Here is a 19,028-nt window from a genome sequence, read left to right as displayed (position 1 = left end):
TCTGCTTCCACTGCTTGCACTACTTTTTACATTTGTGTTAAGTACTCCCTAAGAGTGCATGTTTTTTCGAGCTGTCTCCCTCATGTACGTCTGTCCCCTACACTCCGTGTAACTCTCTGTCACTCGTGTGCTTCTTTCCGGCCCCTTCAGTTGACTTGCTCTCTGCTTCTCCCCATTGCTTCCCCCACCTTCTCTCTCCCTGTTGTTGCTTCACCCAACACACGCCCTTCATGTTGCTTTTTCCCAACTCCTGTGGTGGTTCCGTCCCAGGTTGCTTCCTCGTCCCATGTTGCTTCCACATTTCCCCGCCCTCTCCTTTTTGGTTACACATCCCGTGTTGCTTCAGCATCCTCCCGCCCTCTTCTGTTTCACTTACGCATCCCGAGTTGCTTCTAAATCTCCCTGTCCTAGCCCGTGCTGCTTTTTCACCCCCACTTTTTTCCACTCACCCATCTATTTTTCAAAAAACAAAAAACTCTTTTGCATGTTTTACTTTCTTTTTAATTATCGATCCAACTCAGATTGATAGCTAAAAAGAAAAAGAAAAAACAGCCTTTGTCATTTTGCAGGTGCGCAAATGCATTGTGCACACACCTACAAAATTGTGCAGGCAGCAGTATCTAATGCATTTTATTTTTTACATCTTAGCCAAGCTGCACCAGCATCAGGGATGCGGTGCAGCTTGGCTAACAGTTGGCAAAGCCAATAGGTCTCAAAGGTAAGACTACTAGTGTTGTCAATGCTTATTTGCATTTCCTTGAGAAACGCAAGAATGGGTCTTCTATCTCCTATTGAAAATTCTATTTCTTCATCACATACATTAATATGTCTTGGATTCTGTCATTGAGACGTAGCTTCCCTTGATTTCAGGTTCCCTGTGTTTCCTCTTAAGTTGGAGGCGAAGAATGATCGCACACCCAACAGAATATTGTCTTTTCTTTTTCATTCTAATAGAAAGCACGGCAGGTACAGTCATTTTGAATAAGACCTGCAATCCATATGTGAATTTCAGCTAATATAGAGAGTTCTTGCAGTGCCCCTATGTTACCTGAAAAAGGGTCCATCCCATTGCCTGCGCTTCGGCTACATATGGGATTGTAAGGCGGAGAGGATTAAAGAATCTTTTGGTTTGTACGGCTTCTCCCTCTTATAGTTCTATACTAGGCCGAAAAGAGAAATCAATACAAAGAAGTCCCTATTAAGACCCCACTTTGCAGTTTCACCCCACCTGGTATCTCCATCACCAGTAGTACCCTCTGACTGATACATGCTGCATATTACTTGCCCCAGTGATATCAACACCTTACATGTCAAACATTAGCGATGCCCACCCAGGAACTAGCTGTACTATGTCTTGGTGGCCCTGTAAACTTAGTGCACAGCCCTCATCTGTTCATATCCTACATCAAACACCCAGGAGAAAATGGTAAAGGGGAGAATCCAGTAATGTATTAATTACTTCCCGGAATGGTGAACATAATCACAAATAATAAAGAGTCAAGTGCATAGCAGCAGGCCTGAGCATAATCTTTCTTTTAGTAGTTAGAAAATAATCTCTGCATTCAAAAAGGAGAACAAGAATACCTGTCAAACCAGTAGGAATTTAGTCCTTGTAAGCCAAGCGTGGCGAGGTTCCAAAAGCGTGATAGCTTAAGGTGAACAGATTTAAAAAAAATCGATTAACACAATAGAGTTGTTGTCTACAGGTTTTTATATACCTCACATAAGTAGGAAAAACTACACAGAGGAGAGGCAAGGAAGTAACAGAAACTGTGGAGGCTAATCTGTTATGTGCTAGATTAAGACTCAAGGGGCCAATTATGATGACGGTGGGACTGCCACCGACAGTACCGTTGGTGGTGGTCCAACTGCCATCAGAACCATGTTATCAGGTCGCCATATTACCATGGCGGGCGGATAGTTGGCAGCCTGAAAGACTGACCGCCATGCATTCTACAGGCTCCTTGAGCCCGCCGGTGCATCGGAGGGGAATCATATCCCTACAACTGTGGCGGTGCCTACCAGGCACCGCCATAGGGATTATGGTGTCCCTTTCCACCCGCCTTTTCATGGCGGTTAACCCGCCATGAGAAGGCCGGCGGAAAAGGGACTTTGGGGGCCCGTAGCAGGCACCCCTGTCCCTGAGCTGTGGTTTTGGGGGCACCTATGATGTCCCCCTTCACATCCCGGCACCATGTGGCAGGCACCCCATGGTGCCTGCAACATAGTGCAGGGATATGTCAGGTGTCCCCTTTTTGCATTGCGGTGTGTGCTGCAGCCAGCAGCACCCGCCGCAATGCGAAGGACAGACATTGCAACTTCTGTGGTGGCGGTCGCATCCTAATGCCTCTGTCAGGACTGCTGACAGCCTGTCGGGCGGCCCCATTTCTGATAGGGTGGCAGGCAGATTTAAGTCCACCCACCATCATAATCAGCCTCTAGGTACTAAAGTATCATGAATAGCCCTGTGTGGGTTATCTCGGGGAACAGAGAGACGGATTTTGCAAGCACATTCTTCTGCCAGACACTTGGCCTCTTTTAAAACTCACTAGATTAGACAAGGTGCTACAAAGGCTCCCAGTTGACACCAGAATCAAATTCACAGCCCTCTTCATCTCTATATAGCATACTTGGACAAGGACCTAAAACAGTGGAGATAGTTAGCAACTCACTAGCCACCCAGAAATGTCTGTTATGTATCTGTACATTTGAAGTATCAACAAACCTATAAGTGGATGAGACATAGAGGCAGATTCTCGAGCATCCAAGGGCATGTAATGTGTCAACCACCCTTGAAAGCTGAACCCACTCACATGCGACTCAGGAAGCACATGAAAACTGAACTATTTAGACTTCCCTTCAGCTGAACACTGAGAGATGGAAATACAGTGGATATTCAAGCCACCCAGCCAAGCAATCAACACTTTTAAAAATCTTTTTAAAGCACCTGTATGAACAACTCAGATGCTTTGAACTAACCTAATGCCTACATAAAGCAGTGCAAAAACTCCCAAATACATAAATAACATCTGCAGAGCATTACGGGAGCACAAACGTGAGCATTTGAGCTCTTTTGCCGTGTTCCTTCATTCTGTCTGAGCACTTGCCCTGCTGCAGCTCCTTTGCTTCTGGCCTACCTGGGCCCTTATTAACCATAGGGCACACTTTTCTTGTTTGCACCACAGTGCACCTTTATATAGGGGCACTGTGTGCAAACAGGGAAAGAGTGCCGTATTAAAGAAAACGCACTGCTCTCATGGCAACCACAACTTGTGCTGCCCAGGGGGCACCTCATTCAAGTGAAATACAGAGCAGCTACTTCAATCAAAACCACTCCGTGTGCCACAGTGCAAGCGGCAACCCGCCTGCACTTTGAGGAGGTATTAGAAAACCCCTTGCAGTGACTGCCCGCACCCACCTGCAGAAAGATACCTGGGGGGGGGGGTCCTTGGGACCGCTTTTCCCCTCCAGAGGGCAGCCCTCTGGGGCGCACTGACAGTGTGCCATCCTTTTGTGGGGCACATTCAGTGTGCACCTGACAGCTTTTTTGGTTTTGTGTCTGTGACCATAATACGGCACGGGTGCAGAGGCAAAGAGATTCCCTAATTCGCATGGGACAAGTCTCCCATGCAAATTAGGGAATTATATAGTACCCATACCAAACAGACCGTATTCAAATATTTCAAATATTGACCTCTGTCTTCAGGTAGTTCCCTTTACTTGCAGTCCTGGGCTCTAACCTGAATAACAACCACTACCAGTTTCCTAACATTTTAACTTTGCCACCAACAAAGTCCCCTTCTGCTGACAGACATGCATGGCACTTTTCAGGACAAACGTACAGCATCTATCACGTAAAGTGCACATCTACTGGGAAAAAGAGATTGCAGACAATCACTGCCTGTACCTAAGCCAAAGCTAAAATGATACAAACAGGCAAAAACATGTTTCATGTTACATAGGGCTTACCATGTGGGAACAGCATTTTTAATTATCGTGAGCATTTATAACATTTTGGGGCCGATTCCAACCCTGGAAAAAGGCCGTACGAATCGTCGTACGGAGCGTTTTCTCTGTACGACTCGTACCCGGTTAACTGTCCGTACAACCTAGGAAGTACGATTCGTACAGAAAGCCTATTTCAGTACGATTCGTACAGAAAGCCTATTTCCGTACGAATCGTACAAAAGACCGTACGGGTGAAAAATACCTACGAATCTGATCCGGAACAGCCTGTATGCGACGTCCGTACGTATGTAAGCAGAGTTTTACGGCCCAGCAAGTATGAATCGTCCCTACGTCACTCCATACAGCTCTTTTTTTACGGGAGCCAATAACAGCCGTAAAAGCTCCACAGGGGTACGAGTCGTACAGGCATACACCCTCGTGCGTTATGTATGTACGGTGCGTACCCCCCAGCACATATGTACGGTGCGTACCCCCAGCACGTATGTACGGTGCGTACCCCCAGCACGCATGTACGGTGCGTACCCCCAGCACATATGTACGGTGCATACCCCCAGCGCGTATTTACGGTGCGTACCCCAGCGCGTATTTACGGTGCGTACATACGTGCTGGGGGTATGGTGCGTACATACGCGCTGGGGGTACGGTGCGTACATACGCGCTGAGGGTACGGTGCGTACATACGCGCTAGGGGTACGGTGCGTACATACGCGCTGGGGGTACGGTGTGTACATATGCGCTGGGGGTACAGTGCGTACATACACGCTGGGGGTACGGTGCGTACATACGCGCTGGGGGTACGGTGCGTACATGTGCGCTGGGGGTACGGTGCGTACATACGGGCTGGGGGTACAGAGCATACATACGCGCTGGGGGTATGGTGCGTACATACGCACTGGGGGTACGGTGCGTACATACCTAACGCATGGGGGTGTATGCCTGTACGACTCGCACCCCGGGAACTACTTTTCCCGGTATACGATTTGTACAAACTTCGCTTCGTAGCGGGTAAAGTCATTCCCCGTGTACGGGACGTTTTCCGTACGATTCGTAAATCGGAAAGCCGGTACGGATCATACTTGTACGCTCGGACTGTATTTTTATGATTCGTACGGAAAAGTGTCCGGGTACGTCTCGTACAACTTTTCCCGCTACGATTCGTACGGATCGGGCCGATCCGTATGTACTTTTTCCCGTACGAATCGTACTTCATGGGTCGGACGTGACTTGTACGATTCGTACGGAAAAAAATACGGATACGAGTCGTACCGGAAAAAAAAATACAGGATCGGAATCGGCCTCTTAGTGCTAACCAAAGCAGAGTATATTACCTTAGGCAAATGTTTGTGAAGCACTGTTTCGGGGATGCACTGGATGAAAATGTTTAGTTGTCATATGCAGTAATAAAACTGAAAATAGGAAACAGGCCTCCTGGTTAAGATCGTTAGTTCAGGCTTAAACTTTAGTTTACTATTTAAAGCACCGCCACATGGTAGTAACACATTTGATGAAATCTTTGGAAGTGTTGGCTCTAAGAGTGCAGAAGCATTTCCTTAGCCTTTCTATGGCTGAGCCTTGCCTCTGTCTTTCAGCATATTACAGAAAAATGATGGAAGGAGAAGGCCAATACTGTTACACAGGACACAAATAGTTAGTGTCAGACATTCTGGTATCTAGTGCATCAGTCAATGTGAATGAATAGATGTTATATATTCACTGGGCTAATCACAAAAGTAAGTTAAATTTGTAAGTAATTTACACATGTAAATTTACTCATACACTTGTGAGTAACTTTTCGACTTTTGGCTTTTCAAAATATCTGCAAAGTTACTTAGGGGTCCATTAGGATGGCGGGCGGACTACAGTCGCCCGCCACCCTAGCGGTGCTGGGACTGGCTGGCAGTGGTGCGGCGGTCCCGCACCGCCAATTAGGATGCGACCGCCACCGTGGCGGTCGCATCCCCCATATACAACATTGTGGTACCCCCAAGTGCATCCCCCACTCCCCCACCACCCGGGGGGTGGCAACAGAACCCCAAAGTAAACACCGCATGCCTTCCCATGGCGAAGTCTCCACCATGGAAAGGCATCAAACCGCCAACATCATAATATGGATGGCGGCATTGCCTACCGGCGGAAAAGCGGCGGGCGGTCTTTCCGTCCGCCGCGGTACCCCCGCCATGCTAATGTGGGGGGGAGTAAAAGGCCGTCCAGTGGGGTGTTTTGGCAGGCAGATCGCCACCGCTGCTTGGGCGGTGGTGATCAGCCCGCCATGCTAATAGGCCCCTTAGAATTGTAGAGTTAGGCATCTTTACTCACTGAAAAAGATGGTGGAACCTAACTTACAAAATCTAAGTTACTACTAAAAAAACTGTAGTAAACCTAGCACCACACATCACCAACCACTGGTAGTGCAACACCCTACCATAGAAAAGGCAGGGACTTAAATATGAATCCCGTAAAAAATTATGTTAATTTAAATTGAATTAATCTAAATAGGTAAAAATATAAATAAAAACATAATTACAATTAAAAAAAGTATACAAACATAAAATATTTTAAATATAAAATAGTTCAATACATTTTTTGAATTTAGAAATAAATATAATAAAACATTTTACTACGTATCAGAAAATGTATTACATTTTACTATAAACATCACTTTTAAGAATTATTAATCAAACTAAAAAATGTAAATTTCTAATTTTAGGTGTTAATTTATTTTTTTAAGGGACCATGAGAAAAATAATTAATATATTTCAAATAATTAGATTTTTAATTAAAAATGTAGTTAAGAGTGTTGTCGCATTTTTTCATTAGTTCTGCATTTCAAATATATAAAAATAATTTATATCATTAATTAACATAAAGATACTTTAACAAAAAACCATTCTGAGTTGAATAAACTTTTTCCCTATATGTTACAGTGCAGGGATCAACGCCACCAGGGTGGAGATCTTAAAAGTATAGGGAACTTTTCCCTCTTCTTTACCATGCAGAGATGCCCACCCGACTGAGAAATCTCCCTATGTTACTATTTAGGGAAAGTTGAGTACCTCGAAAAACATTATCAAATTTTTTTAAATTATATATATTATTGTAAATTAATTGATTATGTGTTTAAATGGAGGACAAAATATAAAATGTTACAGCACTATTAATTTAATTTTGAATTAAATCTTTTGTGCAAATATAATAAATAAGAAAATATTTTTGGGGGAAATTGAAATAAAAAAATTAATTCCCACCTACATCGAGAAATATAGGACCATATATATCAATAATTATTAAATGAATATAATTTATTATAAGTAATTTAATTATATTTTAATACTAAATATTTTTTACATGAATTTTAAAAGCGAAAATGGTGTTAAAAATTGGCATTTTATTTTCAATACAAAAATCTTATTAAAATATTTTATGATTAAATTAAAATTTCATAAAAAATATGTACTATTTTTATCAATGATTCTTCAACATTAATTCATATTTACTTTCCTATTTTAAATAATGTAATATTAAACATATCTTGTGGGGTTTTATTTTAAGTCCCTTACTGTGGGCCTCATTAGGATGTCGGTGGCAGACCGCCACATTTTTATGCAATGGAGTTGGTGCCTACTCAGGCACTGCCATGGGGATAGGATGTCCCTTTCTGACTGCCTTTTCATGGTGGTCCCACCTAATGAAAAGGCAGGCAGAAAATGACTTTGGGGGCCCAAAGCAGGGCCCCCGACCCTCTTAAGCCACTGCACTGTGCCCCCCACACGCATCCAAGCACACAGTGCATGGATGTGCACAAAGTGCTTCCTTCTACTGCGGCTTGTGCTGCAACCCTTTTCCTGGGCCCCAGCACAAGCAACAGTAAAAAAAAACACTTTCCGTCCGCTGTGCTGGTGGTCTCATTGTAATAGGACGGGTGGGCCCGCCGCATTATTGTCGGCCAATCTTCTGCCTGATGCAATGGCGGTTGGCGGTCGACTGACCACCATTGTTATTAGGACCACTGTTAATTGTTCATTTCCATATGGATAGGATTGCAATAAAAGTGGTTGGCCATGTGTGGTGCTAGACCTACGCCAGCTCTGAGCTGAAGTGCTTTACTGCTGTTTGGGCCCCTGTTTGGCTGTAGTAACTATAGAGGTGCAGTTTATGAATAGCTATATGCTTACTCATTTGTGAGGGGTTGACGTTCCTCCCTAAATCCGTCCCTGAATATCCCTAAACCGCTCCTTCCCAATTCCCTCCCCTTTATTCATAAGTATTTCCCATTGTCCAGCCTCACCCGTGTCACTTTCACATTTACTTCTAAATTGTATACTTACATGTGCAGAGACTCCGCAGTCCGGGTGGAGATATCTTAACATACAAGTACAGTACAGGTGGAGGCGTAAACTTCAGACTTACATTTGTGAGTTACATTTCGTAGTACGTTGTGTAGTTCTGCAAAAACATACTGAAATTTGTAGTTTGTGAATTGTCCTCACACCATGTCAAATGGAAAGTATGAGAGTTTTTACAATTTCAGTGACATAGCATTGCCTTAGTGTAAAGAAGAAAATACTTTGGGTCACCCACTGAATCCCATCATTCACAAATCAGTAAAACTGCCCAAAGGTATTGAAAAGAAGATCTCAGCAATTTTAAGATTAAGTAGCACTGAACCATGCATAAGTGAGGGTGTAAAATTCTAGAGACCAGTTTAGTAATAACAGCCTTATGATCTCCCCTTGTGAACCTAATACATTTCCCCAGGATATCAGCTAATAAGGTCTTTAGTCCACTACCAGGACAAGAAGTGGCTTGTAATCGTATTTTAATGAATAAAAGCAACCTTCAACTAAATTTATTGAAAGCAAATTACCTGTTTCTTGTGTAGTAGATGGTGTATTTAACACAGTTTCAGTGAAAAAAGCACTAAATGGTGTAGTCGTCTTCTTTATAGGGCCATTGATATCCCTTTCATTAACTTTTTTCCGGAATGTTCCAAAAATGCTCCAAATATCACTTTTTGTATGTGGTTCATCTGTGATGATTTCTGAAGGTTTGTCCCTAGTAAACCTCAGTGAAGAAAATAAAGTATTCTTTCTGTTTCGTAAAAATATATCATCTCCTAAATCCTTAGGAAAATTGTCTTTAATATTAATCTTTTCTAGGCGTTCCAGCATGGGATCCTCTGTCTTGTTATTCCAAGACTTGTCATTTGTCAGTTTACTAGGGGAGCCCCATTGTCGGGTGTACAAATTAGTAGGTGGAGAATGTTGTTCAGATGTTCTTTCCTCATAGAAAGTGGTCTTTTCAACTGGCTTAAAATAGCTAGGTGAATTTTTGAATGAGAAATCCGAAGCCTTTCTTGGCATCTGTGGACGTGAGACGTTTTCAACGTTACTCTGACTTCGCCTTAAACCACCAGACTGGCTAGCAGGTTTAGGAAAGTCAAAAACATTGCTTGGAGAAACAGGTTGTGGTTTATGGATTGGGGTACTTTTATTACTTTCTGAGTAGTTCAATGATCTTTTTATTGCATTTGCAATTATTCTAAATGGGGATTTAGGCCTACTCTGTGATTCTTCTTCTGCAGGATTTGCATTAGAAACATTTAGTTCATTTTTACTGTCTGCTAGTGAAGGTGGAGTAGAGATCTGTTCAGCTGGGGATGATCTGGAAAACAGTGACAGTTGCAACCTGCTCTCCCTCTTGGCAGAGTTAGGTTTAAAAGGTGTCGGAACTGACATGTCCAGTGACGGGCTTCTTTTATACTGTGGACTAGGTCGTTGGGTGTTTCGTGCATTCCAATCAAGTAAATCTGCTCTTTCCTTGTCTGAAAGAATTAATTTTTTCAAAATATGACTGTCATTATTATCTTGGTCCACAGCAATGCTGTACTTTCTCAGATCGGTGTTATCCTTTTGTTCTCGGAATCGAAAATGTGGATCCATAGTTTGTTCCACAAAAGGTTCTCTCTCTGAAGAAGGTTTTATCCCAATTTTTTTTATTTTTCCTGAAGTTTGTGATTTGGTTTTGTCGTCATCCTCTTTGTTTTTGAAAAATCCCGGTAGCCCTGAATGTGGCTGGACATTTCCGTGGAGGTTAAGCTCAGGCTCTTTGATATCATTTGGCAGGCATTGGCGGTGAGGCACATAAGAGGGTAACCCTTGCTGGATCTCATTACTCGTTGCTTGGAAGACTCTGGTATGAGCACCGGAGGGTCCTCTTGTCGTGTCAGTCACACAAATCTGCAAAGGAATAGAATACGACTATTTATTTCATCATGACAAAATGCAAAAGTGACTGCAAATGGGTTTTAATAGTAAAGGTAAAATGATTGCAGAAGCTAAGACTATTAAAGTATCATGAGACTCCTGGGGACACTGCAAGTAAACCATGGTGGTACTCTAATAGTAACTGCTGAGGACCACAATTAAAGGAAGATCAGCCGGTTTTTCCTCAAACCTTTGGGTATTGTAATGTCTTTCAAACTACAAGGATTACCACAAGAGAGTGCACCAGGGGCTAAGTAACATAGTCCCTGTTCTTGTCAGGGCCCCACACAGCAGCTCGGAACATATGAGAGCAACGGCTCCCTGTTAGACAAGGATAGGAAAGACTAACATCAATTTGTGATGATTTCAGTCTCAGAAGTAGAGGTGCTTTGTTAGAGATAGTCAGGCTCAATTTTTGAAGCGAGGAAAGTTGATGTGTCCCTGCAAAAATCAGCACCGCAGGCAAAATGGGCACACTGTCGTATAGCGACACATTTCAATACAAATAAACAAACATTGACTTGTAGGTGGAGAGAGGATACTTGGAGGAAAGAGAGGACAAAAAGGTAGGAGAGGGTGCATCAGGGGGGCTAGGAGCAGTGATGCTGCATCAGGCAATAGGAAACATAATAAAACATGCCACCTGGTCACATTCAAGGTTCAAAATAAGAAACAAAGACTTATATAAAATATAAACACTGGTGTTCCATTTATTTCTAAGCACACTCCTATTTGTGTGCACTTTAGCTATAGGTTTTTGACTTAGGGCCTGATTATGATGTTGGGCGGACTGACGTCTGCCCGACACCAGCACAGAATCAGGATCGCCTGACTAGGAATCAGAGGTCCCTGTGGCCGCATTAGGATGCGACCACCTTTGCGGTAGTCGCAATGTGTATATTTTGTATTGCCGTGTGTGCTGCAGGCTGCAGCACCCACTGCAACACAAAAATAACAAATTTCTAACATCCCTGCACCATAGGTGCAGGGATGTTTAGGGGGGCACCGTAGGTGCTGCCTAGGACCTATGGCAGAGGGCCAGAGGTAAGGGTGGCCCGCTAGGAGCCCCCAAAAGTCTCTTTCCACCAGACTTGAAACGGCCGACGGAAAGGCACATCGTAATCCCTACGGCAGTGTCTGAGCAGGCACCACCACCATTGTAGAGATTGCAGTCTGTCTGATGGTCTGACTGGCTCCTTGAGCCCGTTTTATGCATGCAGATGGTCTCTCCGCTCGTCCGCCCACCATCCTAATGCGGCTGGTGGTCCTGCGTGGGCCGATGGTGGTGCAACTGCAACTGATGGCCTGATGGTGGTAGCCCCACCGCCATCGTAATTGGGACCTTAGTGTGCCTGCTGTATACAGCTGACAGCAGCCTGCATATCACAGTTTCAAAAGATCAACTCACCAATTCAGTTTTCTAAATTCAATAAAATTCCTGGGATTTGGGGGCCTCAACAAAAATGTTTTGCCATGGTTCTTGCCAAACACTGACAGCACGACATACTCATTTTGTAATGTAGTCGTTCTCTTCATTTCTTTTTCCCCTCTACTGCGACTCAACCTACTTTTTAAACCTGCATTTTATGCACCATATAATGGGGCAGAATACGATGTCGGTAAGAAAGCCTTGCTCACCCCGAACCGGGTTAGGAATGCTTTCTGAACGATTCATATTCTGGGAGTCCTACCGACCGATTACAATGTGTCTGGATGCTTACGGACTCGGTTCGGTCGGACTCCCATTGACTTCAATGGGAGCCTGTGTGCTGAACGAGAACACAGGCTACCATTGGAAAAAGGGGTGGGTGGGGAAAACCTTGCACCCTGTGGCGTGCACCCCATGGTGCCTGCCACACTGTGCTTGGCTGGAAAGGGGGGTCCCTTGGGTATACCCACAGGCCCAATCTGGGGGCCTACGGGTGAAGGGGGGGCATGCTGCGGTCCCTAAAGACCAATTACCACAGCCATGTTGTCTCGGTCAAACTGCTTTAGAACGGCTGTCCGAATCGGTCATTGTACTCGCTCTTTCGGAAACCGTCTCCATTGGACGGTACGATTCAGCTCAAAATGGCTGTCTGAGTTCCGTTTGGAACCGATTTGGACAGCCTAGATGGCTTCCTTGCATCGTACTCGGTCATCCGGAAACGTGACCGATTCCGTAGGAAACAAGGGTCCCGAATCGGATTCGACAATACCAAATTCAATCCGGAGCACTTCCTAACAACATTGTAATTGACCCCTATATGTCAGGTTCGGACTAGGACAAAAATAGGCCCGGACACCAAAATAGAAGTAGACCCCATTAGCAAAGTAGATAGCTAAAAGTGGCCCACAATTGCAAATCAGGGCAGGTTTTGTGCAAAGTAGGGCAGACTGCATGCATTTTTATTTGCTGTAGGCAATGTTTGTGGCAATATCAGGTAGATCAGCAGTAAAAACCGGTTCACATGCCAATCAATCAGTCTCATGAACTGCTAAAAAAAGAACCAGCTCTAACACTTATCTATGAGACCAGCCGATTGGGCACCGCCCGATTGCTCTATAGGCCAGTCCAACCCTGGGCTATGTTTCCACCCAATGCAATATGTTACTATGCAGCCTGGGCTGGAATCATGTCATCATTTGAATTTACCCAACATGGAAATCCCTCCTTATTGCAGGATGTTCTCCATATTGCATAGCTAAATATTTATTAAAATGTTGTTAGAATTTAAAAGAATAGTTGAAAACTAGCACACCGAAACATGAACAGAAGGTACGATCAACAATTCTAATAAAATTAATTTCCAGTCTCCTATTTTAATTTTAGAATTTTATGTTCTGTTTCTTCAGACTCTGATTAAGATCTTACATTGTACCATGTGCATAATTTCTGGAAGTGTGTTTTTTAGTATTTTCTGCACATCTCTATCAAATAATGACTAGTTTACCACCTTAATGATCTGGACTCGGAACATTTGGTTCAATAATTTCAAACAAAATTTGGTGGATAGTTATGTTTTTGTGTATCCCAAGATTTGCTTACCCTGGCCCCTTCCTGACAAAAGTTCCATCAGGCCTTTAGTACATTTCTCTTTGAGAAAGGAAGGTTTACAAATCAAACTTTTGTGCTGCTCGGGGACTGTTGTGCTGCTCCTCGGGACTCCAAGTCCCAGGACTCACTGCGTCAGGAGGCACCATTACAACTGAGGCCAGGTATTTAAACTGTGCATCTTATGATGACCTTGAAATTACTATTTTTGCGGGCATCTATTGTTCTTTGACCATTGTTATAAGTTGGTAGCATTTGCATTACTTACAAGTGACCACTGCTTCATTAATTTAAAATGAGGACACGTAAAGAGCTAGAATTTAGCAAGGATCTTCCCAGTTCAAAGAAAATAAGAACAAGTGCTGGCTCTAATTGTACTTTGGACAAGATAGACGTAGTCATATAAGAGGTTGAGTCCATTCTAAAAAAAATTAAGAACCCATACAGGCTGCCAAGTCTGGCCATAAGGCAGTGCTCGCAATGTTTAAACGCAAAAGGGAAAGGGAACTTGGTGGAAATCCAACTGAGGGTGGTACATCTACACTTACTAGAGGACTAAATGGCACCGCTAAGAACACGGACCCTGTTGTGCCACCATTAACTGGAAAGCCCCCCTGTCGCCTAAAATTGTTATAGCTCTTAATATCCCCTGCTTCAACAAGTATGCACCTTTAGAGTAAACTTGTCCATGTCCCCCTCCATCCTCTGCGGATACTGACCAGACTGCTACACTGTCTTCTGTGCCCCCATGATACGTGCGATACGAACTCTGCTGAGGGTGATGGACTAAGCTCCCAGCGTCATGATTTACGTGAACTTAAACTTTTGGTAGGAAAGCTGATTTCTAGAGTTGATGACCTGGCAAAGTTACAAGTGATGCCCAATCACAATTTTAGATGTGGGGTGGAAAATGTTCTAAGGGGGACCCCAAACTTTGCATTGATGATCTTGAAGCAGGCAATGTTGTAATGTCTTCTGCTACCCCTTCACTGGTTCAGAAAGGGGGTCCATTGATTAGCTTAGATCTCACAGACGGGGCTACACCAGCGCCAGCCTCCCGTACTATTCACAACCATGAAAACAACATTTCCAACTTGATTACTTTACTGTGGCCTTCTCAGGCAAGTTCATGTGCCTTTCAGCCCTCCACTTGCATTGATACTTTGATTGAGCAGGAGGGTAAATTTGTAGAATATTCCCAGACAAACTAGTCACCTCTTAGGTACTTTTCCAATGTAGCTAGAGAAACAGATGCTAGAGAAATTGAAGAGAGCCTGGGAAGTTAAAGTGTGGCAAGACTTAGTTCATGCTGCCAGGACAAACAACAACAAAGCATTCTGTCAAATATTGTCCCACAGTAGTCTTGATAAAACCCACACTGCTTCATTTCACATCCAGCCTGATAGGTTTCTCACTTCACCTCTTTGTATGCTAAAGCTGATGTTGCCAAACTAGCCCCAGGTGCAACAGCCTCGACTAGCATCAACATATCTGATGTGAGTCCCCATGTAACCTTCAGTCTTTCTGACACTACAGGTGTTCTGGATCATCTTAAGCTGGCAAAGGCCCCTTGCCCTGAAAAGATCCCTTGTGATCTATTTAAATCTGTGCCCACTGTTTGATCTAGCTATTAAGGGTGGGCGGCAAACTCCTCTCTGCTGATGAAGTGTGCAGAGTGTTACCACTCTGCGCTCCGCTTGGAGCGCAGTGTTCAGCAAACTCCACAGCAGGGCCTAGTTTACCGGCCCACCCCCCTCTTCATGAATTTGCATGGCCGCAGAATCCAGGGCTGCGTGCCTGTTTGTTTGTGGTTCAGTTTAGAGTAAATGACTCGGAAATGAAATGTGCCAGAATATGCCCAGTGTGTAAGCTTCTGGGCCAAGATGGGCGTTCCATGGCCTCAACATAACATTCTGCCCTTGAACTGCTTGGTGAAAGCAGAAGAGGGCGAGAGACACAGGATAGCCAGCACGGGCCTTGCAGCTCACGGGCCTGCTGCACTCACTCAAGAGCCATGGAAAGGACTAAGAGCCTGCAGCAGCAAGGAGAAGAAGAATGGCTTTGGCTGCCTCGGACACCTGTTCCACAGGAACCAGACTGTGGATGTGGAGCCATAAGTGCAGGAGGCAGGACCCCCTTGGCTGCGGATAGCACAGCCGGGGGGTGCGCTAGAGTCGTCAGATGCTGGCCTGATTGTGGGATCTGGAACTTCATAGGAGAAGGGCAACGGACACAAGACAGGCACAGTTTTGGCAGTTGGAGGCAAACGAAGCACCGGAACAGCCAGGACTAGAGCTCCTCTCAAGTGTCGGGAGCTGATCACCACCCAACACCACCTCTCTCCACACTGGAGATAAGTTAAGGTGAGCAGGGGTCCTCTTAAGGACATGCACACCATCATTTTGCTGCAGTTGTTGTAAAAAATACTAATAGGATTCTAGCAACAGTTAGAACCTCTTACCAGGCACTGTAACTGAAACACAGAATTGAATTTGCCAAAACAGAGAACCTTGTATGATTTATAAGTAGCAGGAACCCACCCATACTTGCTATATGAATCTCCTGATTAATGCCATTTCAGCTGGCTGTGAAATTCATGACACTTGGGAGGGGGGTGGAGATCATTCCAATCTATAAGAAAGGCAATGGTGGCAAGCCTTCCAAGTATTGCTTGCCCAATCATCCTCATTGACAACTTACAGAAGATCTTCGCCAGCCAGATGCTAGGCAAACTACTTGACTGTACGTATGAACATCATTTAATGTCCCCCACTACAAGCTGGTTTCTGTACCAGAAGTGACAATGTTGATCAGGTGTTTCGGTTTGGCACCATGTTTTGGAAATATGTCCTGTTCATCAAACAAAATCTCGATGTGGTGTTTGTCAACTTAAGTGCAGCTTTTGACCTTGTCCCTCGCTCTGAAGTGTCCTTGCTGAATTCTGTGTGCCTCGCAAACTGGCTCACCTCATTCCACACCTTTATGAACATAATTATGCCCAAGTGTGGTGTGGTGCTATAGGCGAATTGACCGATCGGATTCGAATAAACAGAGGCATTCGCCAGGGGTGTGTACTTGTGCCTACACCTTTTTCTCTGTATGTCAATGACCTGGCTACACATTTATTGGACTGTTTAAAATATTCACCCTCCCTGAAGGTACTAAGATACCTATTTTACTCTTCGCTGATGACTCTTTACTTATTCCTAAGACCTCAATATACATACAAAACTTGATTGAACGTGTTTTAATTAAAGAGGGCTGGAACGGAATGCTTCCAAAACGAAATTTATAGTATTTGGGAACCGACCACCGAGGAAGTGCGCTAGGAGGGTATGATCTAACAACTTGGAGAAAGTATTCAGCTTTGAGTATCTGGGGATTAAACTGACTGACTTATTTTCCTGGGAATCTCAATGAACTAAGAGTACTCATTCAAAACAGGTGCAATGCTATTGCATGCATGCACTTTAAAACCAGTTTGTGTTCAATTTCTCCAGCTTTGGAAGCATACAGAAACAAGGCACAGAATGCTGCTCTATATGGAGCAGAACTATGGGGCTTTAATGAATCACATAAGTTAACCAGTGCAGAAAAAAGTTTTATAACATTCCTAGTCTGAGTTCCAACAAGTACACCTGTTGTACCATTGCTTTATAACACCTGGCTAAAAAGAATTTCTAAACTAGCAAAAATGAAACCTCTGCTTTATTGGCTAAGGCTGTGGTCTACCCCCGAGTTAATCCATCACAAAAATTGTCTAAATGAAATACTAAAAGCACATTCACATACAATTCCTTGGCTAAAGCATTTTTCCACTTGGTTCATCAAACTAGGGTGCAGATGGTTTTGGGACAACCCAACTACCATAAAAAAACAGATGTAGAAGTTCTAAAGTCACATTACTGAACCTTTGTCAAAAACCAGTAGGTTTTAAACGTAGGTAACTAGCGGCTAACCGATCATAACTTTGATTTTAAACTTTTTTCCAAGTTTGAAACATTTCTAGACATTACCTCCCTTTGCGAAAAGCCTATACATAAGATTACGAATGGAGACCTTGCCTCTCAATGCTTTGCGGGCAAAATAGGGGCATGGTGTCACACACAGTACTTGCCCGGTGTGGCATCGGGTCTAAAACTCAGGAACATATATTGTTATGATGCTCAGTATATCGCTGTGAATGTACAAAGTGAATTAGACCAATATGTGTGAATCTAGGTACTAGGAGCTGCCACATTGCTTTCAGAACGTTGAAATATGATACCCCCCACTCTACAGTTTTTGCATGAGTCGCTTTTTGTGGAGTGTTTGGTATCAGAGAAGCAGGCTATTAGCCCTGCCTGAGTCAATCCTTCCAGATCAAAGATAGGCATTTTGCATTCTGATTAGGGTCTAGTATCTCACAACATGTTGCACTTTCTTTTCAAGGCATTTAGTTTGAGCAGAAAAGAACACAGACTGGTTACAGATATCTAGCTATTTTCCAATAATGATTCACTTCCTAATAAGTAAATTATGTGATTTGAGTCTCATAAGAATGTATGTACTTGTTTTAGTCAAGTGTAAGTACATTTATTTTACAGATGCCATGCTGGAGTACACATAGTTTAGTAATGTATCTAAGTGTATTGGAGAATCCATTGACACTGATCATTGATGATTCTTATTGTTTTTATATAATTCTGTCTTTTATATCTTGTACCGCGTATAACAAATATGGTGTTGGCATTTTATAACTTTCTTGTTTTTAGCCTTTTCAACCCTTAGCTTTAGTTTATTCCATTCTGTATCTCTTTTTTATTGTACATTGATGGTTTTATAACCGAAGTATTACATATAATGAATCAAACTATGAATGTGCCAATGAGTGAGAGAACAGAGCGCTGCAGTGCAGAGTCCTGCCTTAGTACCAACTGCGTTTGATCTTCAAGTCTCTTTCAAGGTGACTGTGGCGGGTGAAGAGCTGGCAAATTTAGGAGTGTACCAACTTTTCACCACACTCTAAAACTGCATGTACCTTAAAACATGACAATAATGCTAGGGCAATACAATTGAGCTAGTTTACTCAGTAGACTCTGGCTGAACCTAAACTGAGGACGTCCACTGCTCAAGAGGAGCATAGATTTAGGACTTGTCCCGACCTATGTTTTTAAAATTATTTATATTTTCTCTAAATACAAAGCGAGGATAGATACTCTTGAATAATATTTTAGCTATAATGCAGTCGTCCCAGTCATTAAAATAGTCTAGCGGGAGAAGCCAGAATTGATTGGAACATATTGTCACTAAATATCTATCCAAAGACAAATGTATTTAGTGTTTGAGAGTCTAGTTAGGATGATCACTATAAATATGTGCGGTGCTCTTACCACAAATGCATATAATGTTTCAGTGTGCCCTTCATATTCACCCTAACAATTAGGTGATTAATTGCACATATGAATTTGGTGTAAGCCTTCATTGTAATCAATCAATCCATCAATTGGTATTTGTTGAGCGCGACTACTCACCCACAAGGGTCTCAAGGTGCAGTTTGGGGGAGGAGGCAGCAGGTCCTACTGGATGCTGAAGTTTAATCGTAGAGCCAGGTCTTGAGGTCCTTCCTGAATTGGGTCAGCGACGGAGACAGCCTGAGGTGGAGAGGCAAGGTGTTCCAGGTTTTGGTGACGAGATAGGAAAAGGATCTTCCTCCTGTCTTGTCCTGTCTTGCGGATCTGAGGGATGGTGGCAAGGGGCAGTTTGGCAGAGGGTAGGTGTCT

General features: G+C 43.5%; 1 protein-coding gene across 4 annotated transcripts in view; it reads right to left on the bottom strand.

The window, feature by feature from the left end:
• The window catches only part of MICAL2 (microtubule associated monooxygenase, calponin and LIM domain containing 2), an 812,711-nt gene that overhangs the window by 111,645 nt on the left and 682,038 nt on the right, over window positions 1–19,028 (bottom strand). For all 4 annotated transcript variants that reach the window (XM_085648193.1, XM_085648195.1, XM_085648194.1 and 1 more), the window contains one exon: window positions 8,834–10,205. In XM_085648193.1, the coding sequence (XP_085504319.1) occupies window positions 8,834–10,205 (1,372 nt within the window). The remainder of the gene's footprint in view (window positions 1–8,833; window positions 10,206–19,028) is intronic.

This window comes from Triturus cristatus, chromosome 3_2, assembly GCF_964204655.1.
Source record: "Triturus cristatus chromosome 3_2, aTriCri1.1, whole genome shotgun sequence".
In the NCBI taxonomy this organism is placed as follows: Eukaryota; Metazoa; Chordata; class Amphibia; order Caudata; family Salamandridae; genus Triturus; species Triturus cristatus.
The sequence above is the reverse complement of the archived record's forward strand: the minus strand, read 5'-3'. Positions and strand labels throughout refer to the sequence as shown.